The following is a 25,631-nucleotide window of genomic DNA, read 5'->3' as shown; positions in this document are numbered from 1 at the left end:
TATCGTCTTTCTCCTCCAATAATTTACACAATAACAAACTTTTTTGTAAAAATATCACTAATTTTTAATCATTATTTAAATCAATTTGTTAAAGTAAACAAACTGTTTAAAAAATTCAGGCACTATGTTATAAATTCATTAAGATATTTATTTACTACCAAAAACGATTAATTAGTACTTTATTGAATCTTCACTATTACCGAAAGTACTGTTACTTCTGTTGTTTTACATTTAATAGATACATAATTATTTATTTGGTAATTGGTATAATCACAATTATACAAAATAATATAAAAACTTCCATTATTTTCAATGAAATTCTTCGTTCTATGTAATGACATAAAGTGTATACTCCGATTTTTGTTGACAATATTTGGTTGCAAGTGATTTAAACTGCATATTAGGAGCGCATCAAGACTTTTGCAGTGACCCAATATATCACTTATTTAAAAATTCTATAAAAGAATCCTCTGAAATTCTCTCATACCGTCTAAAATTAATATTAAATATAAATAAATGGCAAGGTTAAACGAAACGAAAAAATGCGGAGCGTAGTCCCACCGAGAAAATAGCGATCACAAAGTAGGGTCGTCGATCCGCAGTTCACGGCCCTCCGGAAAGTCGACAGTTCGATGTATGTATGCCTCGTTCCCCACCGTTCCCTCTTTCTCTATCCTCTATCTTTCACTATCCCCTTATTAAAACGGCGCACGCGCGATATCCTGACAGAATTGCACAGGGCCGTATATCGTTAAAGAAGTGCGCCACCTTTGATTCATTCGTTGTAGCAAATAACGTCATTTAATGGCTAATTTAACGGTACTATTCATTATAACTACATATTGCGAACAGTAAATAATTGCAATTCCAATATTCACTGAAGAAATGTCAATTAAAATACATAACAGAGAAAGCCTCGAATAAATCTTACTATGTTATGTTCTATGCACAGTCCTGATTCGATGGTGGGTTCTGACATTGCGCATGCGTTGAAAGTCCTGTGGGATCCTTTACAGAATCAGGAGTGAACGAGCAAGTCAAGTCAGTTGCCGGGTATCTTTGTTGTGACGAACGTAATTTGTTGCTCGTGACTCGTACTTTCCTTGCGTACCTTCCTGTCTCTGCTTCAGTATTCCTAGACGACAACCACGTATTTCTATCTTCTATTCTGTATCCTTATCCGGTGAGTTTATGTATTTGCTTGACAACAGGAGCGCAAAGCTTTCCGACGATTTCTATCATTTTGCATTAGTACATGTATTTATTTATTCATTTGTAGCAGTGAAATACAATTGTACGAACACGCATTACTGATTGATCGTTTATTGTTACTTATCTAATGAAAGCCTTACTTATAAATGCACGATAAAGAGTATTAAATTTAACGTGATTATTCAACTATTTTCGCTAACTTTTAGTTTTGGAAATGTTCAACATTTTTGCAATTTTTGAAACATATATTTTTTTAAGTTTTACACATTTTACCTTCAAGTCATACACAAATTTTAAATTATTTTATATAATTAGTTTATCTTATGTTCGTATTCCTCTACGTTTGTAATTTAAATCTTCAGAGTTATCGATTGAGTTCTCTAAGCGTTTTTAAAAGGACTCAAACGTAGTTGTTTTTAAATCGAGCATGTGTAGTTTCAGTCACTGTCATGGCCATCCCATTGGTATTATTGATTTTACATTGCGCTTTAAGAAATCGGTTTTCGGTGTTCAATAATTTTTATAATGTGTATTTTACATATTCATACATGTTATTCTTTATTTTTGCAATAAGAAGATTCTCCGTCACAATTATAGGTATATTAAAAGACACTATTGTTTCTAGGCTTCTATCAATCAAGTAAACCTCGTAAATGAAAGAATAATAAACTTTACTCTAATACATTTTTGATTTATTTTGTATTTCTGAACTCTAAACAGTTACCTATACTTCGTGGATTTGCAATGTAATCGAAATATGTAATTACATAAATAACCGGGCCTTAAAACCGTAACAAGAATTATTAAAAAAATGTGTGAATTGCGAGTAAAACCAGTAGATATTACTTGTTTAGTATTAAGAAAACATAATATCTAGAAAGAAATACATTTTATTCTTTTTTCAAATGAAACTAACAGATTTACATAAAGGACAAAAAGTCCTTTTATCGTGTTTTCCATTCGACGAGTTGGCCCCACCCAGACGGAAGCCACGTAGAAATGAGTCACCGAATTGGGAGTTGAAAATAAAGTATCCCTCGGGAGAGAACAAATTTTGGGATAAAAATAGAAATATTCAGAGTTAAAGAGTAGCTCCTTCCGTAGGCGTTTTATGGCTAGGTCAGGCCTGTATCACTATGGTAACACGATCTTGACCCTGAAAAACCATAATGTTCTGCTTCTGCTGCTATTTTGCATATTAATTCAATACACTCATAACCGGCATATATGTATATTCCAAGTGTTAATTGAAAATTCATTATGTTTCTTATTTCAAAAAAGTAATAGTTTGCTTTATTGTTGTAAATAAATTTGAAAAATATGTTATACACTTTTCAATGTTTATTACTATAATTTGCAGTGAGTGTTTAGTTTGTTTACTTGTATAAGAATTTATTTACTTCAGTCCTAACATTATGTATTTCGTAAAGATTCTTAATACAGTCATAAATTCAATGGTATGTTTAAAGTTGGATTATTAGCTATTAATTTTTTATGTGAAGATTTGAGATACATAATTCGTTTGTGTATTCGGTGTCATTAATCAATTACATTAGGTATCAGCAAACTAAGGAGAGTAGAATTGTTTTAAAGAAATTTGAATATAAAAATTTTTAATTTAATACATTAAAAATGAAAATATTATTGTTATATAATATTTTATAGGCTCTGTATTGAAGTAGATTCAGCGTCTAAACGTCAAGCAATTAAAGTAAATGATGCAGACGAACGGTTCTGAAAACATCGGTTCCGAAAATGCAAACGAGAAGACGGGATGGACGGTAATTTTAAATTATATCTTTTACTAGACTGTATGAATGTATTACGTACATACGCCAGGATTTATTTATGTAACATTTAAGGAAAGCATTCAGTTTCAAATGCTTTATTTGATTTATTTAAAAAGAAATAAACTATTAATTCACCAAGTCACGCGTGGGGTAGATTTTTACCTTAAGCAATTTGTACACAATTATAACTTTGAAAAAATTAGGTAGTAATTGCAATCTTGTACCAACAATACAAGTGCTTAAAATACAAGTGTATGACCTTGGTCGCCATTCAGTTTTCGAAGTAAGGGCGTTGAAAGATCGATTAGGGTAGAATTCTACCCCAGGTAGGACGAAACGTTTGGGGAAAAATTACACAAAGAATGATGGATCCTCTCCTTTATAATGACCTTGTACGAAACATTTAGACTGTACTAAATTTATATTAGTTTTATGTAAATATAACATAGATGAGTAAGTATCTGTTATTATCTTATTTTTATGCACTTAATACCAATGAAACTAAAAATTCATTCAATATATACAATATGTAAATTATATTTCTTGAAAATTTATTTATTGTTAAAATGTATCGAAATAAAAAATAAAATGCATTTTTCTAAACATTTATGTGAGTAACAAGTGTATTTATAATTTTTAGGTCGGATTAATAAATGGAAAATTTAAGTACCTTACAGCTGAAACATTTGGTTTTAAAATTAATGCAAATGGCTCTAGTTTGAAAAAGAAGCAATTATGGACTTTGGAAGGAAGTGAGCAGCAAGTTTTTCTGAGGTCTCATTTGGATCGCTATTTAGCAGTAGATCAATTTGGAAATGTTACCTGTGAGGCAGAAGAGCCTATTGATCCTGGCTGTGCTTTTCAAATTCAATTGGCTTCTGATGGTATTTAAAAATGTTGCTTTTTAATATAATATAAATATACTTATTATATTGAATTGTAAGGATTGGAACAATTTCTTAAGATTATTAAAATTTCGAAGTATATAAAGTGTATAAAAATATAAAAAATAGGAAGCGGCAGATGGGCATTGAAGAACATTCAGAGGGGCTATTTCTTGGGTTCGAGCCAAGATGAACTTAAATGTATGGCCAAAGCTCCAGGCGAGCCTGAATATTGGCTTGTACACCTTGCAGCCAGACCCCAAGTAAGCATTATGTCTTATGTAAAGAAACAAAATCAACAGTTTTTTAATTTATATAGAAATATAATGTTAATGAATACCTACATGTTATATCATTGACAAAAATTGACTAGATAATAAAACTATTGGCCATAAATAATAGTTTTCAAATAATATATGAAAAATAACTATTGTAGTTTTTGAAATGGTACATTTTTATTTGTATAAATCAACAAAATAGTTTTAAATGAAAAATTAAATTAACAAAAAGACTAAAACCTACATGGCTGATTAAATCAGAATCGTTTTTAGTATTCATTAATCATTAGCAGAAAGAGTTAGAGTTAATTAGAAAATTGGTTATATTACGAAGCAGTATCAAAAAGAAAAATGCATTTTTCAGGTCAATCTGAAATCTGCTGGAAGAAAACGTTTCGCTCATTTAAGTGCAACGCAAGACGAAATTCATGTGGATGCACCAGTTCCTTGGGGCGAGGATACACTTTTTACCTTAGAATTTCGTCCTTCTTCAATAGAAGATAATAGTCAGGAGAATACTAAATCTGAAGGTGGACATTATGCTCTGCATACGTGCAATAATAAATATCTAGCGCGCGATGGAAAACTTTTGGATACTTGTACACGCGATTGTCTCTATGCAGCTGAGTTTCATGCAGGCTTACTTGCACTCAGGTTAGACATATTAATGTTTTTATTATCATACTGTATTATTACACGATTGTATTGTATTAAAACAGCGATGTGCTAGTATTTGAAGTTTCAGACTTATATTGTATAGTAAGCACAATAATGCTTAAAACTTAGAAAACCTTGTGCTTGAAACAATATTTGTCTATGAGACTTTTTACTCCTACATTTTTTCTATAAAATAAGTAGACTGCTGATTTTATGCATTTATAGTATACACGATTGTTTAAAATAAATTTTGACGTCATTTCAATTTCTGTAAATTAATCTATAAAAATGTATATTTGCATAAACATCCGTAGTTTAATAATAAGTAACAAATTGTGAGTAACAGTGATTTCGTTAAAGAATCATTCATTTATTCTTCTGAATGTAATAATTAAAAAAAAAAAGTTAATAACGAGCCTGATACAATGACTGAAAATCTAATTATTTAAAGGGATTTATATGGAGCATATTTGGCACCTATTGGGAGCAAAGCTGTTTTAAAATCAAGATCCACGACAGTAACACGAGACGAATTATTTTCTTTAGAAGAATCACTTCCACAAGCCTCGTTTGTCGCCGCTTTAAATCAACGATATGTTTCCGTGAAACAAGGTATTTTTATTTATATACATTCAACAATGAATAATATCATTTTTGAATCATAATTTCCATCATTCAGATTTCTAAATAATATAAATGATAATCTTGATAATCCACAGCAGTTCAGAAACAAAATCGACAGTATTTATTACCATTACAGGAGTTGATGTAACAGCTAATCAAGATGAAATTTCTGGACACGAGACGTTCCAATTGGAATTTGATCGTGTTACTAAAAGATGGTACGTACGAACCATGCAAGATCGTTATTGGAGCCTTGAAGCCGGAGGAGGAATTCAGGCATCTGAGCATAAACGATCCTCCAACGCTCTGTTTGATTTAATTTGGCAATCCGAGGATGGCACAGTGGCTTTACGTGCCAACAACGGCAAATTCTTAGCGACCAAACGTTCTGGTCATCTCTATGCAAATGCGGATTCTGTAAACGGATTAGACTCAGACGCGAGCAAATATTATTTCTACTTGATGAACCGACCTGTTTTAGTTTTGCGCTGCGAACAAGGATTTGTAGGGCCTAAAAGCGCATCCAGTTCTAAGCTGGAGTGCAACAAAGCTATCTATGAAACTATCCGGGTGGAGAGATGTGAGCGAGGAATCGTGAGATTTAAAGGTAAATTTCTCTCAATAGATTATAATAATTTTCATGACTGGAATATACGAGGTGTGACAATACAGTTTGGTGAATAATTCGTTAAAAACATGTTATTTCGGAAATTAAACAGATATAAAGCCATCGCCTTCAAAGTAGGTCCCTGGAGGCAACAATAGATCCATTGATCGTAACATTTCTGATACTCACTTTCTGGTATTTGTTTTAATATTCACGTTCGTTTACGAGCTGTGGTAATAAAGTTTCAAAAATAATTTTGTTTCTGTCAAAGTGGACGTAACTGTTTACATTGTTAGCACTTTGATAGAAACAAAATTATTCTCGGAACTTTATTGTCGCAGTTCGTAATGTAACGCAGATATTAAAACAGATATGAGAAAAGGTCAACTTTGAAGGCGATGGCCTTACATCTCTTTCATTTTTTCAGTAAAATGTTTTAACGAATTATGTTGGAAACTTTATTGTTACATCTCGTATGTCAAAATGTAGTGATCGTAAAACTAATTTCTAATACTTAAATTACATTTCTAATGTTGGGTCAGTCTCGCGTAGCAGTCTTCTTGAATGACTGTAACAGATGTTAAAATATTTAAATAGCGCGATAATGAATATACGTTTTTTTGAAGGTCGTTTTTAAAATATTAAAGGTCATTGGTGTGTTTTTAGTTACTAAAAATAACTAAACTTAAAAATTTATAGTTGGAAAAGGATGCGTTAGAAATTTATAGTTCAAAACTTCGTTCATGATTGGAGATAATTATTTAAGAAATGTAAAAAATAGTTACGACCTTAGTGATTCAATTATATTTAAAGTATGTTCGATTTATGTTACTGATATTAAATTACATATATCTTAGGTCAAAATGGCAAGTACTGGCATGCCGATAGTGAAGGTGTAAATGTGGATTCTGACGTACCTTCCGACGGTTTTTACCTAGAATTGAGAGAACCGTCACGCATTTGTATTAAGCATACCGATGGAAGATATCTTGCAGCAGGGAAGAATGGAGCATTACGTTTGGGAGAAACAGATTACGAGTCCGCTACCAAATGGGAATTCTAATCAAATGATTATGAAAAGCTGTGTCCTCTTTAAACTTTTTCCGAATTACTCTTTTTTCATATCATTTTAAAAACATACAGTGGGTTAAATATTTAAATTTAACAAGTCCAAGAACGTTTAAAAAAAGCGAAACAGGCAATTCAAACAATTTGATAAATTAAAAATTCTTTTCTTTTACACAGACATAAAAAATAAAAAGTGTCATATACAACGTTAAAAGCGAAACAAAAACTTCAAATCAGTATTTTAAAGGAACATGGCTAAATCACTGCCCTTTTTATAGCTTCGAATGTAATCTAATATCGTATTTATAAGTACAGGAAGGGCCTCCTATCTAGTACTTAATTAGGAGTACATTTTCGAACTGACTTTTCTACGATTTTTTACTTTTACTTCTAATGACTTTTTCTACTCGAGAAATATCATATAAGACTGATCATTCGCATGTTTGCAAAGGAATTAGCGGTTATTACATTGTTCCTTAATTTAAAGAAAGGTAATTAATATCGATTTATCATTTCACAGCGATAACATTATTGAATAATTTTTTTAGCCATGTAAATTGAAGTTTTTTACTTTTTTTGAATTTAAATTGTATTTGGTATATTATTTATTTCTTAATTCTTAACGCTCAACCGATTGGCAATTTATGCATCAATGACAATAATCTATTTTTACAGTTTCCAATGTTATTCTGTGCTACTACAAATTTTTGTTATTTGCCAATTACGTTACACATTTAATTGAAGTATAAATAGTCGTGAGAGTTCGTTGTAATAATTTTTGAATTCATAAAGAATAATTTGTATCGAGCAATTTTTATGACTTTTATAAATTATTATTTAATCATTAAGTTAAGGAAATATCTAAAAGAATAAAATATATATACAGTAAAATAGAAAGTATTAATCAGGCCGATCGTTTAAGTGTTAAAAAAATTCAGTTTTCTAGTCTCCATATTAATATTAATACTACTTCCGATGATTGAATTCCTATACAAAACTTCATACACTAGACAGCACATTTACGAGCTATGTCAACGCATAAAATAGTGTTTTAGTTAAAGATCCTAATCATTCCATAAAATAAACATACTTCATATTGCTCAATCATACACTATTAACACTTTACCGACCGTTTGTTCAACAAGTTACGGTGCATTTCTGTTTCATTTACAATATTTAAATACCTAACTTCTGAATAAAAAGTGGGGAAGTGACTCATTATATCATCTAATTTGACCTATTATTGCATATTTAGAACTAATGGCATCTAAAAGCTCTCAAAAGATTTTTTTTTTCTAAACTTTTAAAAAGTCTATTAAACATGCCCAGGTGGGTAAAGCGTTAATATGAACGCACAAATGCATCATTAGTGTAAACTTGCTATCTAGTGTACATATCTTTATAAAATCGATGCAATAATCGAATTATTATATGTAATTTGAGACCATGCTTTTTCTACATAGCAGAATCACATTCCGCGAGCTGTGCAATGATCGAAACATTTTTACAGCTATTTTTGTGAAGGAATTTTATATTATAACCCGCATAAGATAAATTAAAACATTTCTTTTTAATTGTTTAGTGCAGATTTAATAGGCGTGTAACTTATCGATTAGCATAAGGACTTGCAAAAGTAGGTAAAATTTTCCCTCTCGTTGTTGAAGTTCGGTGGTTTTTCTAAATATGTTTACGTTTCAATTCGACAAAGGGAAATATATTATTTTTCGATCTGCTTTATCTTTATTACGATACAGTTTTACCTGCTCTCTATTTTTCATGCGAAAGCGAGATTTAATGTTAAATTATGATTTCAGCGAAACTATTTGTAGTTTACATTATTTACTATTTTAAGGAAAGCGGGGCAAACTAAGTGTATTATGTAAGCAATAAATGCTGCTGTCAAACATTTGTTTTGTGAATTATTGGTGTCTTAATTCTTTCTTTCGAATTTGATACTAAAATTATACCATAATATTACCATCTCAAGTCGATTACATTAATTTTATTTACTTATTTTTATGTGCAATATGTCAGATGTATTCTGTCTTATGTATCGAATATGATGATACTGGGACAATTAGACATTTCTAAGAGTCGGTATCAGGTTTTAAAAAACTTAAGTGAATGAATGCTGCGACACATTTTGTGAAGCTTTTCTTTTACAATTACATGAAAAATAAAAACTGGTTTCATTATACAAAATATAAATTTTTATATTTAAATAAATTAAGATTTATTATTAACGAAATAGTAACACTCAATTATGTCATTATGCAATTACCGCATCCTTTTTTTGTGTTCTTTTTTCTACCACTTCATAATGTTCACTTAACATTACTTTTAAGCATGGGTAGAAAAGAGGCAACAGAGGCAAATGAGATAATCTAATATCCATGTTATCATAAGCCAACCCAACATTATCTTGTTCTGTTGTAAATACGGGAATTTTCGAATATCGCTGACTGAAATGAGTTAACAGAATGAATTTCGCATTCATTGATTTCCCAACATTTATTGCTTGAGACGTTGTCGAGTGATATTTCATAGTTGCCATATCTTTAAGTTTGTCTTCCATTGTTGCTTCGTGTATTAATAAATCACAGTTTTTGCCTACGTTTATAAGAGTATCAGAAGGCATAGCATCACCGCTGAAATAAGAGTATAATTAAGATAATTGGTATTATGTAATAATTTTAATTTTATTTAGCTTACCTATAAACGATTTTTCTGTTATCTTTTAGAGTAATCGCAATACCAAAAGAATTTTTACAGTGTTTGACAAAAACGGTATTCATTTCTTTAATATTCAGCGAACTGTAAAACATCTTTTCAAAGTATTTGGCTAATCGATGGCCATTTACATGAAAATCAACGTTGTTTATTACAGTGTATAAATGTGAAATAGGTTCAATCTGTTCGTAATGGCTTAACCATTGTTGAATTTGTGTTGGTGCTATTATGTATATTTTATCATTTGTGACTTTTTCTCTCGCTTGTAATAAACTAATAAGACCCATATGATGATCTGCATGCATATGTGATATATAAATAGCCTAAAACAAAAATTATGTATATATTGTACATTACATATAATGATAATTGAACTCTGAAAAAATTTTATATACAGTCTTCGTTGTAATAATAATAATAATAATAATAATAATAATAATAATAATAATAAATAATCATGTACCTTGAGACTGCGTAAGATGTTCTTAACTTTTGAATTCCCATAAAATCGAACAAACTGAGCAACAGTGCCTTCTCCACAATCCAACAGTATGCTATTATTTTCAGTAATTCTTAGAAAAATGGCACTTGTATTTCTTACTTTATTTGGTACACTAGAACCAGTACCCAACATAACAATTCGTGGATATTCATATGCATTATTTAACCCAAGTTTTGCTGTTTTCTCAATAATTTGTCCTTTTAAATTACTCATTACATCTAGAAATCCGTCGATCTGACAAACTTCATCAATGTACCTTTGTGCCTCTGAATAAATTTTAGGTGTCCAAAGTTCTTCATGGTATGGATGAATTTTCAATGTTTGCAATGTTCTTCCACGTTGAATATTATTACTGTTGGTCTGAAATAAAATAATCAATGTTATTTGATTGATCAATATGTGACTCACAACTAATAAAAAGCCTTACTTCTTTGTCTTCTCTCAGGCTATCTTCACTTAGTAAAGGAAATATTTCAGGATGTATCATATTAAATAAAAACTGTTGCTTATAGACAGCCGCATTACCCATACAAAAATTTTCACTATTTAGTATTACATGTTGTGTATCTGGTGAAATCTTTTGTATCCAGTCCTGATACCTTGAGTTATTAAAAATATTATCCGGTGTAATATGGAATACGCAAACAAGTTTGTCCCCTTCTGTTGGTGTTGCATTTTGATACTTTAAGAATTTAGGATGGTTCACAAGAGATTCCAAGTATTCCTCTTCAGGACATTCCACCACTGAAAGTAAAATTATGAAGAATAGTAAACACATTTCATAATAATGCAACATTTTAAATTGTATATTTTAATTATTTAAGCATGTTTAATTGTACCAATAAACGAGAATTTAGGGCCATCTGGCATACACACATCTTTGCTAGTAACAACTTTTCCACCCTCCGTTACAACATCTAATCCTTTCTTCAATATACTATAAAGTGGACCAACTTTCACACCATATTCCAAACACTTTTCAACTGACAACCTTCCACGTTTCGGTTTAACTTCACAAATATAACATAATATATTTTTATCAGTTTTTAATTTCTTTTCTATTTTCATTGAGTTTTCCTCTGTTTTTGTAGTATCAATAACTCTCTTTCCATTAACATTCAAATAACACTGATCTTTTTCAGTTTCATTCAAAAAACAGGTTTCTGGATTGTTTGAATGTTTTGCTATAGAAACATACTCAATAGTTACTAGATCATCATTGTATGGTTCTAATTCATTAATGGGAGCATAAGAAACTTTTAACTTCGGAAGATATACAAATAACTTGGCTGAATTTAGAAACTCAATTATTTCACCAAATGTATGAATTTTTATTTCATCCACACCGGCCTCTTGTAGTGTTAATAATATACCCACTAGTCCTCCAATGTTACTCCAATTAAATGTTGTTATAAATATATGTTCCAGTTTAACTACTTTTAAACGATGTTCTTGCAATAGTCGTAGTGTAGTTTCACCACAATTAAATAGATAATTGGTATGGTCAGTGGATAGAAATATAGAACTTGGTGATCCAAAAGCTCCACTTCCAACAACCTATTTTGAACATAGTTTACTACAACAAACATACCTTATGTACATAAATATTTTGTATTCATACATAATTTTTTAATTACTTGTAATGTTGCTTTACTATTGAAACCACACAATTTTTTAATGGCCTTTTTTTGTTGCATGGCTACGATATTGTTATAAAAAGATGGACACTTAGCTATATGGTTACTAAATCGAATGCGTATATGTGCAGTATTTATACAATGAAGGCAGACACGATGAGCTAATTGTAGCATCACAAAAATAATTGTTGTCCAGTGTAATTTGTTGTTAATAATTCTGTAAATAACATTTTCGAATTATTTAAGTTAATAGGTATATTAAAAAACGATCGTAATTGTATTTTACCTTTCAGCTATCTTATTAAAATTCCATATAAAGACAATAACTTGTTCTCTTAACCTCCTTTGTAAGTTATGACTCAAAAGAAAAATACGCACACTTTCTCCAGTATTAAGTACAAAATTTATTATATGTTCCTTAATTTGTGCTAATGTTCAAGTAATTGTGATGAAGTCAGTTAAAACTGAATCACTTAATACACAAATTTTCATGTGTAAAAGCACGTGCATTGTACAATGCACATATGTATAATTATGTCCACTTGGTGTTCATCGCTGTTCATCGCGGTATTCACCAGTGGCACCAAGTGACACCAGTGTTTACATATACAGAGTGTAACAAAAATGTTGGAGGACCCATGTAGACCCGAAAATGGAAGACTCGTGAGGTGATTCGAAATAAGTTTTTCCTTAGCAAAAATGTTATTCGAGGATTTGTTAACGAGGTATTAACGAAAAACCCTGACCAGTTTTCATAAAATGAAACTAAGATTCTTAAAAAATGAATGGTTTTGAATGAATTGAATATTTTATTCCATATATAATTACGAAAGTAACGCATAATGTTTATAATAATTATGTTATGGTTGATAAATAGCGACCATTAATTACCTCTACACGAATTTAATCCACTAAATATGGCTAAATATCTTGTGCTACTTTGGGCTGTCCATAAAGATTGTTTATTTTTGTAAGTATACGAGTAATGTTACAAAGTTTACATAAAAAATTAATTTGATTGATTTCTGTTTGTCTAAAATTTTCAGAATCATAAAAAAAGTTTTGATTATCATTTTTACTAGTCCAAGTTTTACATATAATAAACGATCTGCGGCCGCCCAGGTGCGGAGGCACCTTCTGCACCCCCGCCAGGAACGGCCCTGATCATGTATACACAAAATATTACAAAACTTTAAAACTGAAAACATATATATGTAGATATATTTAGACTATAGAACAACATTGTACATAATTGTTAGGATTTATAGCATTTGAAAATGTTACATATTTTCTATTTTATGACCGAGATTATTTAAAGCAATGTATGTATGTACATGGATACTTCACCTTACTTTTCCGACTGAAATTTAAAGTATTATAAATAGTTGAATAGGTATGCCTTCTTATCTTCTATAAGAGTATTGAACAAAAATTGACTGGCAGCTGAAGGGAAAGAACAAACTTACATACTGTGGTATGCTTGGTAAGGAAAGTAAGTATATCTGGACTCCACAACCAGAGTGTATTAAGTCTACTTTTTAAAAAAATGACATTTTACATGTTTCCTGTATGAAATATCTTACTCTTTCCAGTAGTACAAATTATTCGTTCTAAGTCATATAGTTTTTAGTATAGGTACATAATAGTCTCAAAATTATATTAAGTTCATATACATTTTTAAAACAGTGTAAAGTTCATCATATAGGAGAATTAATGTAAAGTTCACCATTTCTGCATATCGAAACTTTTCTTAAATCCATTCAATAGTTCAAAGGTAGCGATTGTTTCTCGCTCAATTCTTACCGATCGATTCCGAAGGTTTTCGCACCTTTGATTTGCTCTCCACTAAAGTTTGAGAAGTGTGACTCAATACACTCTGGCTCTGAGGTCCAGATATAATTGTATTAAGTTCACTTCTATATACTACTGACGTAGTTCATTTAAATTTTAATGAACACAAAAAGTTACAATAAACAATTATATTTTATTTCTGTACACAATTACAAATAAACATTACTAAGCCAATATATATATATATATATATATATATTCTTACATAACATATATAAACAGATTTGTTAAATTCTCTTCATTACTTTTTACACATAAATGGATTATATGCTCAGCATTTGCCACATTTGCAACATTTTATGTTAAATCATAACATGTATTTCATTTTACTTTACTTTAAACGTTCATTAGAGTACATAGTAGATTATTAACAACAGAATATGTAGTTACATACTAAACTGATTGATACGTTATGTACATTCAACAGAATGTATGTTATACTGACTGAGCATTACTATTTTGTTTCCATAACTATGTAAGGTACTTTTATTTGAATATAGAAAATTTGTATTGTATTATTAGGTAATATGAAATGAAGAAAGATATGCTATCATATCATTTTTTATTCATATCTTTTCAGTATATTCATTAATGTTTATAAATAATAATGTTCAAAAAGTTCTGACAGAACCAATGACAAATGAGAATAATCAAAGCAGAATAGCTTCAAGTCAACTTCTTTTAATGTATATATGCACATATGCTCTTATATATTTCATGCTATTAAAAGTGTGCAGGTATTAAGTCATGATTCTCTCTGTGCATATAAAATTGTACTTAAATATTGAACAAATTATGTATATAACAAGGTCAAAGAAAAATTTCTGAATTTATAAAATATTTGTTTTTCATAATTTTAGAAATTACAGTAGTAACGTATTTTAATTATTACGATAATTGGTATTAATAATTAATAAACGATAATAAACCAACCTGTATCATTGACATTATTAGCTAAGCAAATCCATTATATCTTGTGAAGGTAAGTTTTCAACTTTTTGGTTTGGATTGGAGTTCACATTTGAATTGAATTCCAACTGACTGGTCATGAAGTTTGCCTGATTGATAGGGTAATTGATTGTGTTTTGAGGAACAGTCGTATTCCAGGTCATTTGATTAGAAACCCAAGTATTTGTGTTTCGATTTAAATTTACATTCATTCCTTGTGAACTGAAATGTTGATGTGAATTTGAATTTGAGGACATGTAAGAATAATCAGGTTTTGGACTTGATATTGAAAGATTTAATTGATCTAAATTAGATTGTAATAAAGTATCAGTTAAGTCTTTTATCTGAGGTTTCTTAGGTTGTTGTTGAATAGTTTTTGGTGTTAATGGTGGTTGAGACTGTAATCTTTGATGTACTTCTTGCTGTTGAATTAATCTGCGAAATTTAAAAAAGTTATATTGAAATTGTATTTTATAATATCTGAAATTTTCCATAAACAAACATTAAAGAATTATTTTTACTCACCGAAACTTATCTTCCATTGTTAATCCGTTTTCAATTTGTAGAGACTTTAAATTTGTGTTTGTGTTTGGAGCAGGAATTGGAGGGATGGTGTTAACAGTATCAGTGGTCGAATTGATATTTTTGTACACGTTCGAGGTTTGTGAAAGTTCTTGATCAAGTTTTTGTGTCTCACGGCGCATTGCATCCAACTGTTTCAATGCTTCTTTGTGTTCTGTTGTTACACGATTTATCATTTCAACCACAAGACTTGAAAGAATTTCGTACTGTGATGTACTGAAATTCTGTTCAATACACAATGGCAATAAAAATGGTAGAATTTTTGTTGCTAATATTTCTTTGCTTGCACCCAGTTTACTGTGATTTAATAATATCCTATAGATACCTGATGAAGAAAACCAGTAAATATTATTATTTCGTTCTCGTTCCTAATTATCTGTTACTTCAAAATTACTTTACTACAGTATGTACCTATAATAGCCATAAGGATTGCAGGTTCACCAGAATGTGGAATTTCTTGTAGAAATGGTAACACTTGATCCAGAACTAACCATCGATCAAAATTAGGTAACATTCTTGCAAGACACAGTAAACAATTAACTTTCACTCCAAGACTTTTAGTACTACCTCCTTTCCCATGTAAACAAATTTTCTTCATTCGAGGCAAAATTGCATTTTTAATCACTGGTCCTTCGATCATTGCTACAATGTTGGGTAGAGCTGATAAACACAATTCTTGCAATTGTTCCCACTCAGATTCTAAAGCACGTAGGAGCATTGGAACTATATCTGTTTTTATTACTTCTGTAGTACACAGTTTTAGTAGCAAGTCAACGTGTTGCATTAATACAAGACTAATCTGCGGCGGATCATCCAAAGTCAAAACTGGTTTCATGTGTGGCAACATGTATTCTCTAAATTCTTCCACAGAACTAGTTTCCATTGCATACAATATGCTTGGTAAAATAAATGGAATCATTGGAGGATTAATTAGTTCCTTGTACAATGCTGGAATTACTCTGTGTAATATAACTCTGTGTGGTAGTTGTTTTAAAAGCTGTGGTAATCCTTTATAAAATTGTGACTTTTGCAAATTGTCCCACTGAAAGATTTTATCTAAATAATTCAATGTCTTGACTCCTATGTCTGTGAAGTATTCAATTTTAACGAATTGATGAGCATCTGGTCTTAACTCAGGATTGTGATTCAACATTAATTTAACAGTGTCTCTAAGAGACTCTGGAACTGGTAGAAGTTTAGAAGTTACAATTGAACCGGTGAAGTTTTCGAGGAACTTTTTGCACCTCAAAAAATCATTGTTACATTCGTGCAGAGGTATATTCATTGAGGAATGTAAAATGTATGTTAACATTCCCAAAGAAAAAATATCACTAGCTGTGGTAACGCTGCTTGCCAAAATACATTCCGGTGCTTGGTAATTTAAGTTTGGTTGTGCCACAGCTGAAAGTGACATATCATATTCTACATACGACCAAAGAGGTTGTTTACCCTCTACAGTTAGATTCAAAGCACAGAAATCAAATCCGAAAATTTTCCATGCTCCTTGACTATTAATAACAATAGACTCTGGGCATAAATTTCTGTGCAATAATTTTACATCTCCATGTAGAAACGCTAGACCTTCACCTAGTTGTAAGAGTCCATACTTAATTTCAACATCATGCAATTTGTAGTCTTTCAAAGTCAATGGCAATGGCTGTGATATATTATCATGATTTCCTAAGATATTAGCTAAACTAGCTAGCACAGGTTCAGTTGCAAATGCTAAACTATCTCTCGATTCTTCTAAAGGATGTTGTACAGTTAGAATTTGAGGGTGACGTAGCTTTGTTAGTTGTGTGACACCTCTTTTCAGAGTTTCTAAAATGATTTCTCTGTCATTCTTTGAAAATTTATCAAGGACTCTTTTCTCGAGTACAAAAATTGCTGCTTCTTGTTTTGTAGATTTCTTATAACCATTGTAAACTTTCCATAGTAATGCTGGACCCGCACTTGCTATATGTGCAGACACTTCAAATTCTCTTGTAACTGGATTCCCTGGAAGAACATTTGACAATTGCGATAAACCATAAGCAGTGTTTTGAACTGTGTTGGAAATTGTGTTGCTAACAGTATTTCGCAATTTTGTCAACACATCCATTTTAAATTATTTCTTTTAAAGTGTCTATTCAACAATCAGATTTATCGACGATTGCACCGAGTTTTTATTAGTGCACGAATTTCTTTAATAAATGCGATTTCACTATGTCATTTTCAGAGATCTCGTCATTATAACGCTCTTTCTAATGCTAGACTATTTATTTCACATGACACGGTGATAATATCCCACTGTTTCTCCACATTTGAATATATTTTGTTTGCATTGGGATTAAATAACACTCCTTTTCCGTTTCACAAATGTCGTCACATATTTAAAGCATCAGTTTAACATTTGGACGTGCACATATTGATGTGTATCGTATATTATAATATTAAAGCATAAAGTTATTGTTAACTTGAATAACAACACACGACAATTTTACTGTGGATACACCGAGTATAATTATCCTTAGCAGCACGCTGTTAAATCGAGTAAAATATGAAAACTTTGGAACACAATGATTCAATAATACTGACTTATCGCGTTAGTGAGTGCTGTACTATAGCTTCAATTAATAGCTCGAAACATACCAACCTAATAATGTAAATTTCTAGTTCTGACGATCTGTAAACAAATTTTCTTAATAAATATTTTTATTTTTTCAGTATTTTAATTTGTTATGCATACTTTTGAAGTGTTTATGCAGAAAACTACATATAATTTGCTTGATCACGAATGCATATTAATTATATATATATATATATATACTTGTTTAAACTTCCTAATATGGAGATCGACTTTAATTAATTAATTTCATGATTAATAAAATGTATTGGAAATGTTTACTTTTCTTAAATTTCTTATTAAAAATATATACTGAAATGACGAAATATGTCAATACAAGTAGGCCTGATTAAGATTTCTTGTAGTCCAGGGCTATTAAACCTTCAAGGGTCCCCTTGGTTGAAATTCCTGAGAGGGATTTTGATTGAAATCGTCTGATCTGATACTGTGTATAAATAATTGTTAGTTGCAGTATTTTTAATTAATATTTCATTCTTTTACTTTACACGATTGGAAAGTAGACGAAAGAGAGTGTGGTGTCATCAACGGCAAACAGTTCAAATTGCTAGCCAATTAGTACCATTTCTTGTTTCTCGAGAGCGCCACGAGTTTCGTCGCTAAACGCCACTGTCGTCTAGATCACACTCATCCATATACTTGCGGACGATTTAAACATTCAATTTTCGAATTCATGTTCTTGTTTATAACATTCGATTAGTAATTGTTGTAATCTAAATATCTGTGTATGTATATTATGAATTGCGTATACGTTCTTAATGACGTTGCCGGATTAGTACCATTAATTCTCTGGTGAGAGAGTGAATTCGTGTGCGTAAAGTATACGTGCGAGGGGAAGTGCCTCACGTGACATTACCACCGACTAGGTATAGAATAGACCTATCATCCAATGCTTTTTTCTGTCCCACGTTCATAGGGCTACGTAGCCCTGTTACCATTTTAGTGTCAATACCCGACGTTACCGATACAGCATGAATTCTGAGTATTATTAGCACAAATGAAGTGTTATATATTCCATTCATATTACGTGTATCTATATGATTTCACGAGAATAAAAATATCCGATGCTTCAGTTTAAGGTTAAGGGATAAATATAACAGTCATGAAACATGAAACGGAAAAGTATATATTTTTTCACTTAACTACAAGACAATTTATTCTAAATGCATCGTTAATGGACATTTTACTAATGTTACTTTTTACATGTTCATGTTTTATTCGTTTTTATATCTTGCTTTACATTTGTATATTTGTAACAGATAAATTCAACTTACAAAAAAACTTACGCAAATTCAATTAAAATTCAGTTGGTAATGAAAAAAACATAATTAGAAACGAACAAATTGAAATTGAAAACTTCCCGCCATTAGGTTACTTCAAAGAATAGTTCATATAATAATCACTGTTGGTGCTGTTACTAATCATGGCTTCTTTAAAGTGTGAGTCCCAATATCTAAATCAATCTAAATACATATTGATTTTGGTTTTGGTGGACTGTATCTTAATTTCGCACAGTAAAAAGCCGTAATAATGGCAACAGCAGCAAAATCGGGGCCCCAAGATATGCCTCCTAAAGGAGGATATGCACCATATCAAATTGAAAGAATTCCATTACGTACTGTAATCGGAGGTATACGTATAAATATGTACACACATAAATATTCTTTAAATTTTGCTGCTAAAGTAGATGTAGTTACATAGCATTCATATCATATAAATGATGATTAAAATATAACTTTCAGGTCGCGCTGGTATAGCTATTTTTCTTACTGCAACAATTAGTGGGTATTACTTATATACTTTGGAGCATAAACGCGTAAAAAAAAACGAACTTGAAATGAGAAGTGCCCGCTTAGCTTTAATGCCAATGTTGACTGCAGAAAGAGATAGAGCGTAAGAATGTTGTTTATAACTTTGTTTATCTTTAACCCTTTGAGTTCTATAAATGTGCACATATGTCTGTTAAATCCTTTTGGCATGAATTAAGGATGCATGTATGTATCCAGAAATGTCATCTTTAGATACTAAATGTTTACGTAAACATGAGCTACTTTAGTTAATCTCTATATAATGTTATATAATAATGGTCAAAGTAACTTAATTATCTATTTTATAGTTGAATAATATGAATGAAGCAACCGTGATTGAACAGGCGAAGTACTGTTTTTAATAAACATATTCCGAACATTTATGCACTCAAAATATAAGTAGTATGAGACAAATCAATTTTTTTTATACTTGTAGTGTGTTACTTGTTATTTGTATTGCATGAAAGTAATGGGACTTTCTAAAAATTTAGTTTAACAAAATATTGAAAAAATTATAGTTTGTCTACTTTTTGGCACGTTTTAAAAAAAACCATATAATATTAGAATTTTATTCGAGTAATACATAATAAAAAGCTGCAGTATTTAAGGGCGTCATTCCGAACTGTAAACAGTTAATGAGATTAAATAATTGTTTGCCAAATATCGGCTCGTTCGGCAACAAGTATTATTTTGTTATAAACATTGGAATTTTCGCATTTAAACGATTAAAAATAACGAAGTACTTTTTTTTATCTTTTATTCGTTATTCGAAACTCTTTATCTAGATTATGAATTTGGGCATCTCTGATTTTAATAAAGATATATTTGATTAATGAACATTTCTTAACGAACATTTATTAATTCAATTTCTATAAATAGAATACATCCTTGTACATATGTATAATACTTTAATATTTCACATCAAGTGAAGTTATTGCAAGTTTTTTTTTTAACAGACTTCTGAAACATATGAGACGCATGCGAGATGAAGAAGCTTCCGTAATGAAGGATTTCCCAGGCTGGCAAGTTGGACGTTTCTTTGAAGAGCCAATATTTTGGACAGTGGCAGAAGATGAATTCATTGAGCCCACCTTCGATGAGCGTATGACTTATGCGGACCCTAAAGTTGCAGACATACGCAATGAACGTGTCTTCTGGACGTAAATTTGTGCTCGTACAATTAGATGAAAGATATATTGTAAGATATAGGTAATGCAAATAATAAAATATTATTATAAACATATGAATTTACTGTTTGTTTTCTAATTGACCTATTAATGAAAATGAAAGTTTTTATTTTCTCAATGAAATGATAGTATTATTATTATACATACATATTAACCCATTAGCATAGTTGTTTGTGTATACATATACAGTTTTATCTCTTTGTATTTCTTATAGGATGAAGGCATACAGTTTTACAAATAACATAATATTTTATATTATTCACAATTAGGAAAATAAATGTACATATTAAGATTCCGTCTACTGAACATCAAGAGATTTTATTATTTAGAAGTATTTCTGTGGTTGTAAATCACATCACAAACTATTCCCTGTTTCATAATATCGCAACGGATCTGTGTAAAAGAAAATATTCTTCAGACGTATGGGTGGGCGCGGTTGACCTTATAGAAGAGGGTCAGTGTGACGAAACCTTCATTTATCACTGAATCACGAATAGAACAAATCTGTATTTTCTTTTGAATGTCATATTTATTATAATTCTTTTTCCAAAAAGAATTTTCCAAAAGAAAGACCAAAGATTCCATTTGAAGTATGTGTTTGATGCTAAGTATTATTACTCCGATGTTTTTCAAACCCAATTTTTCCTAAACAACGAATTCATTCCGAACAACGTACGTACTCTTCCAAGGCAATTTAAAAAATATAAGTAGGTAATCTGCAGGTAGAGAATAAAGAAGTAATTCCAAAAATGAAAGAAGAGTATGCACATACATAAATTCTCTTAACTCATTAGGACCCAATGTTGCAATTATGCAACATTTCACTAACAATTGTTTTCAGTGAATTTGCATTATTCAATTCAGTTTTGCATGTTGCAGTTACGAAAGAGGATTTTAAAGATTTGTTTAATATTTTTTCCTTTTATTATTTCTTTTTCCACTTACATCCTACGACGTTTTGAAATTTGAAGAAATTGAAGTATTTATAGCACTATGATAAATCAATTTTTTGATGTATTTTTCACATGTAAGTGGGCTTCTATAATATGATGTCTAGTATTATAATGTATTATTTATATTTCGAGAGAATAATATATATTATTTTATTTTCGTTTCCAATAAAAAGATTGTCTAAAGTTGCATAAATACAACATTTTGTTACACAAAAAGTATCAATTCAAGAATTGTTCGGTAGCGGAATAGTACGTGTTCAGTACTCCGCTTTGTGTTGATTTTTTTAAACAGATATCAAAGTTTTCCTAAAAATTTAACACATGCTACTGATATACATGTAAGTAGACATAAACTACTGAAAGTCACTTTCGATTTAAAACTTTACCTGTGAAATTCATTCGTGATAGAATGTTTATATGAATAAGTATATCATGTACAATCGCATTATACAAAAAACATGGTGACAGTTACGTACGGTGCTGAACAGAGCTCAGTAAAATATAAATTTGTAAATACTAAAGAACAAATAGTTTATTTTATTTTTGAGCCTGTGTAAAAGTATAAAGATGGAACGGTATGTCATATGCATTCAATTTTTGAAATAGATTTTAAAATAAGTATTTCATTTGAACGATTCCGAGAATAACAAGAATTTACACATTTCGAAATATTTTATACAGTATTTGTTCATAATAACAATAAGTATTATAGATATAGAAATACATGAAACAACAATTTTTATATAATCAAATTTCGTCGATTGTGTCATGGGAAAGATTCTACAGTTTCGGTGGGCTGATCGTTACTCCCGAAGAAGGAATAAACATTTTAAGCGAAGCACTTTCTTAAATCCGAACGGTACTAAAATCAAAATGAGTTTATTTTATCGAACGTTACAGTTTCTTGCATGAAAACATCATGTTTTACCTTACGAATTGAATTATTTGAAGATTATTATATTTAAACTCCGTATAGCATTAATTACTTAAAATCGAATTTGAAATACTTTTTAAAATTTAGGATACTTCGCAGAATAGAGTAATATCTTTTGTTATATAGATGGAAATATACATTTATCACGTGGATATAAAAAACAAATATTTGTGTTTACTGTTTGGTCTATTTAGCCGATAATCCTGACATTCTAGGTATACTTTCCCAATTATATAAGCTTCACCGCATCCCATCTGCTTCATTCAAATCTCCGTGTAAGGGGTGTACGCGCTTTTGTTCGCTTCTGGTTTCGTTTCTCCCCACAATAGTATCAATTACATTGTTATTACAGGATTTCGATCGATATTCCAATAGATAATGTGTTCCGGATTACATGATAGTTTTAAGTACTACCAGTTGAACAGTGTTTATCAACCCCATTTTTTAATCTGTACTTCTCATGATTTCATACATTACGTCTGTTTTTGTATTCAAGTAGAATGAATTTCAAATGGTGTATTTTCGTTCTTTTCTCTCTATTATTCTTAATAGTACTTGTCTAAGTACTAAAATTTAATTTAAAATGAAAAATAAAAAATATTAAGCACTTAAAAATGACTTGGACAAAGGACTAACGAAGTCATACCTATTAAAAAAAATTGTGGAGAACAGAATTAGAGTAATGAAAAATGTTATTTCCTTGTTAAGGAGATCGAAAAGCAATATTTGTATAATGTGTTATTTTATAAGGAAGGATAAGGTTGAAAGTCGCTGCACACTGTAGCATTCGCCTGACGAGATAGCATCAAATGCTCAACTATGCGTTTAATTTGAAACTGAGCCCCAAAGAGCCACAATTCGACAAAGTGTATTGGGTCGTATGGTAGGGCCATATATAAACAGGACTTCATTAAACGACCGCAGTTAAAGTTTCGACATGCAACGGATAGGAAAGATGAGAGACTTCAGTATCGAGAGTATTTTAGCAGATACAGACGCATTTAACTGTCGAAACAAACATTACCAATCCCAGAACGGTAAAAACGCAGAGGAAGAAATCATTTTGGGTTTCAGTAAGAAGGAAATAAATTTAACAAGTCTGAAAAGTCATCTGTGCATAATAAAGGACTCAAAGCAAACTTTTGAAACTAATGATGCCAGTAATTGTGAAGTGAATGTAAAAAAAACCAGTGAAATTGATACGACAAAGAAACAGTTTTTTATCGACAAATTTTATATAAATTTCGAACAAGGATTTGAATGTGACCGATACAATAATTTTGCAACATTATACGAAGGAAAATGTACCGATGATAATGAAACCTCTACAGGACACGTTACAGAAGTAGCATTTGATTCAAATGAAATAAACAACACAAAGATAATTGAAAAAGTTAGAGTAAGGGGTAAATTGAAATCGAAAAGGTTTATATTTGAAGAGTTTGACATAAGTTGTAGAAATATAAATAAGAATGCCTCCGTGAAAAACATGGAAATTAAAGGACGACAAAAAATAAGTCCCGTAAGAAATTTGAAGATAAATAAAAAAACAAAATTTGAAATAAATCAGAAAAAATATAGTGACAGCCAGATGAAGCGTTTAAATGAAAATCCTAACACTACATTATTGATTAATCAATATAACCGTTTAAACGACGACAGAAAAACATTAGAAGTAAAAAGTAACTATTTATTACTCAGTAATCAAAGCAGGAAATTCATCGATTTTTCTGAAGAGACAGGAGGATGTCCGCAGGTAGCACGAAGTAAATTAGATTGGCTTCATTGTACAAGGTACAAACCGCCAAAGGTTCCCAGAAAATCAAGAGTTGATAAAAATAAAAGGAAAGCGAGTCTTTATCCCAGAGTACCTTTTTCAACGTTTCAACTTGACATTCTTGAAGAAAAATTTCGCAATAGCGCTTACCTTTCAAAAAATGACGTACTCTATCTTTCGGACACGTTAAAACTTCCTTCTAAAAAGGTACTTCCGATAATACACCATGTTTGATTTAATTTCTAATTGTAATTAGAATTTCTGTATACTTTATGAAAACACAAAATTAATACTAAGTATTTCTCGTTCTAATTAAAGTTCAAGTATGTGTTAAAAGTGTTGTATTATTAATTTTTTTATGTACAATAAAATACAAATTACGATTTATGTAAATCTGTTACACTTACTGTTAACATTTTTGTTGAAAATTACATCTACTGAGTGTAATTGTATACATACGTTTAAAAGGAGTTCAAGAAAAAAAAACAGATTCAGTAAAGATAAAGTACAATTAAAAAAATATTTTTTTCCGATTTATGCAAAATTTTTCCATACCAACGTTTTATATTCTGATTCATAATTGTCTGGCCGATGCTTTAACTGATGACTTGTCTAATGTACAAACGAAGATAAATCGAATAAAACATTTTATTATAATAGTAATTGCATAATTTCTTTTCCGCATAATAAAACTACAAAATTTACATATATTTGATCCACTAATAGGATAATTTTATTACTTCCTATAAAAACTTTTATAAATTTTATGAGTTATTAATAAAAAATTAAACAAAGAGATAACAAGCATAGTGGAAAAAATGTATAAAAAATAAAAAAAAGAATGAAGATCTATACCAAATAGTTAAATAAACTAAATAATTCAATTTTAAATCAGAAAGCATTTTATACAATCAAGTCTATATAGAAAATACTGTTACACTCAAATTATAAAATCAATTTTGTTTCCAATATAAATCCA

General features: G+C 30.3%; 4 protein-coding genes across 4 annotated transcripts; 2 read left to right on the top strand and 2 right to left on the bottom strand.

Moving 5' to 3' along the window:
• Window positions 1-1,059: 1,059 nt before the first annotated feature.
• On the top strand, window positions 1,060-7,218 carry LOC107187541 (protein singed). The gene is made up of 8 exons (XM_015575663.1): window positions 1,060-1,183; window positions 2,878-2,993; window positions 3,643-3,886; window positions 4,016-4,149; window positions 4,529-4,818; window positions 5,273-5,433; window positions 5,582-6,052; window positions 6,910-7,218. Exons 2-8 carry the CDS (start codon window positions 2,928-2,930, stop codon window positions 7,113-7,115), a joined length of 1,572 nt encoding a protein of 523 aa, XP_015431149.1. The 5' UTR covers window positions 1,060-1,183; window positions 2,878-2,927; the 3' UTR covers window positions 7,116-7,218.
• A 2,116-nt stretch (window positions 7,219-9,334) lies between these two features.
• On the bottom strand, window positions 9,335-12,541 carry LOC107187535 (ribonuclease Z, mitochondrial). Its single transcript, XM_015575658.1, has 7 exons — window positions 12,276-12,541; window positions 11,990-12,206; window positions 11,192-11,909; window positions 10,780-11,096; window positions 10,314-10,712; window positions 9,833-10,173; window positions 9,335-9,768 (listed from the first exon to the last, which is right to left on the bottom strand). Exons 2-7 carry the CDS (start codon window positions 12,161-12,163, stop codon window positions 9,390-9,392), a joined length of 2,328 nt encoding a protein of 775 aa, XP_015431144.1. The 5' UTR covers window positions 12,164-12,206; window positions 12,276-12,541; the 3' UTR covers window positions 9,335-9,389.
• A 2,249-nt stretch (window positions 12,542-14,790) lies between these two features.
• Window positions 14,791-17,631, bottom strand: LOC107187428 (SCY1-like protein 2). Its single transcript, XM_015575532.1, has 3 exons — window positions 15,782-17,631; window positions 15,314-15,695; window positions 14,791-15,223 (listed from the first exon to the last, which is right to left on the bottom strand). Exons 1-3 carry the CDS (start codon window positions 17,469-17,471, stop codon window positions 14,791-14,793), a joined length of 2,505 nt encoding a protein of 834 aa, XP_015431018.1. The 5' UTR covers window positions 17,472-17,631.
• Window positions 17,632-19,455: 1,824 nt separating this feature from the next.
• Window positions 19,456-21,045, top strand: LOC107187571 (NADH dehydrogenase [ubiquinone] 1 alpha subcomplex subunit 13). Its single transcript, XM_015575695.1, has 3 exons — window positions 19,456-19,623; window positions 19,736-19,886; window positions 20,758-21,045. Exons 1-3 carry the CDS (start codon window positions 19,524-19,526, stop codon window positions 20,963-20,965), a joined length of 459 nt encoding a protein of 152 aa, XP_015431181.1. The 5' UTR covers window positions 19,456-19,523; the 3' UTR covers window positions 20,966-21,045.
• Window positions 21,046-25,631: the final 4,586 nt, after the last annotated feature.

Source organism: Dufourea novaeangliae, unplaced genomic scaffold (assembly GCF_001272555.1).
Source record: "Dufourea novaeangliae isolate 0120121106 unplaced genomic scaffold, ASM127255v1 scaffold89, whole genome shotgun sequence".
NCBI lineage: Eukaryota > Metazoa > Arthropoda > Insecta > Hymenoptera > Halictidae > Dufourea > Dufourea novaeangliae.
The sequence above is the reverse complement of the archived record's forward strand: the minus strand, read 5'-3'. Positions and strand labels throughout refer to the sequence as shown.

What these genes read in the sequence shown, in the direction of transcription:
- LOC107187428 (XM_015575532.1), bottom strand. Translation starts at nt 17,471, where the DNA reads ATGGATGTGTTGACAAAATTGCGAAATACTGTTAGCAACACAATTTCC. An exon ending in AATCCTTATGGCTATTATAG is followed by an intron (nt 15,696 to 15,781) that starts GTACATACTGTA and finishes TTTCTTCATCAG; the next exon opens with GTATCTATAGGATATTATTA. An exon ending in ACAATGGAAGATAAGTTTCG is followed by an intron (nt 15,224 to 15,313) that starts GTGAGTAAAAAT and finishes TAAATTTCGCAG; the next exon opens with ATTAATTCAACAGCAAGAAG.
- LOC107187571 (XM_015575695.1), top strand. Translation starts at nt 19,524, where the DNA reads ATGGCAACAGCAGCAAAATCGGGGCCCCAAGATATGCCTCCTAAAGGA. An exon ending in ATTACGTACTGTAATCGGAG is followed by an intron (nt 19,624 to 19,735) that starts GTATACGTATAA and finishes TATAACTTTCAG; the next exon opens with GTCGCGCTGGTATAGCTATT. An exon ending in ACTGCAGAAAGAGATAGAGC is followed by an intron (nt 19,887 to 20,757) that starts GTAAGAATGTTG and finishes TTTTTTTAACAG; the next exon opens with ACTTCTGAAACATATGAGAC.
- LOC107187541 (XM_015575663.1), top strand. Translation starts at nt 2,928, where the DNA reads ATGATGCAGACGAACGGTTCTGAAAACATCGGTTCCGAAAATGCAAAC. An exon ending in AATTCAATTGGCTTCTGATG is followed by an intron (nt 3,887 to 4,015) that starts GTATTTAAAAAT and finishes TATAAAAAATAG; the next exon opens with GAAGCGGCAGATGGGCATTG. An exon ending in AGGAATCGTGAGATTTAAAG is followed by an intron (nt 6,053 to 6,909) that starts GTAAATTTCTCT and finishes CATATATCTTAG; the next exon opens with GTCAAAATGGCAAGTACTGG.
- LOC107187535 (XM_015575658.1), bottom strand. Translation starts at nt 12,163, where the DNA reads ATGCTACAATTAGCTCATCGTGTCTGCCTTCATTGTATAAATACTGCA. An exon ending in GCCTGAGAGAAGACAAAGAA is followed by an intron (nt 10,713 to 10,779) that starts GTAAGGCTTTTT and finishes ATTTTATTTCAG; the next exon opens with ACCAACAGTAATAATATTCA. An exon ending in ACATCTTACGCAGTCTCAAG is followed by an intron (nt 10,174 to 10,313) that starts GTACATGATTAT and finishes TTTTTGTTTTAG; the next exon opens with GCTATTTATATATCACATAT.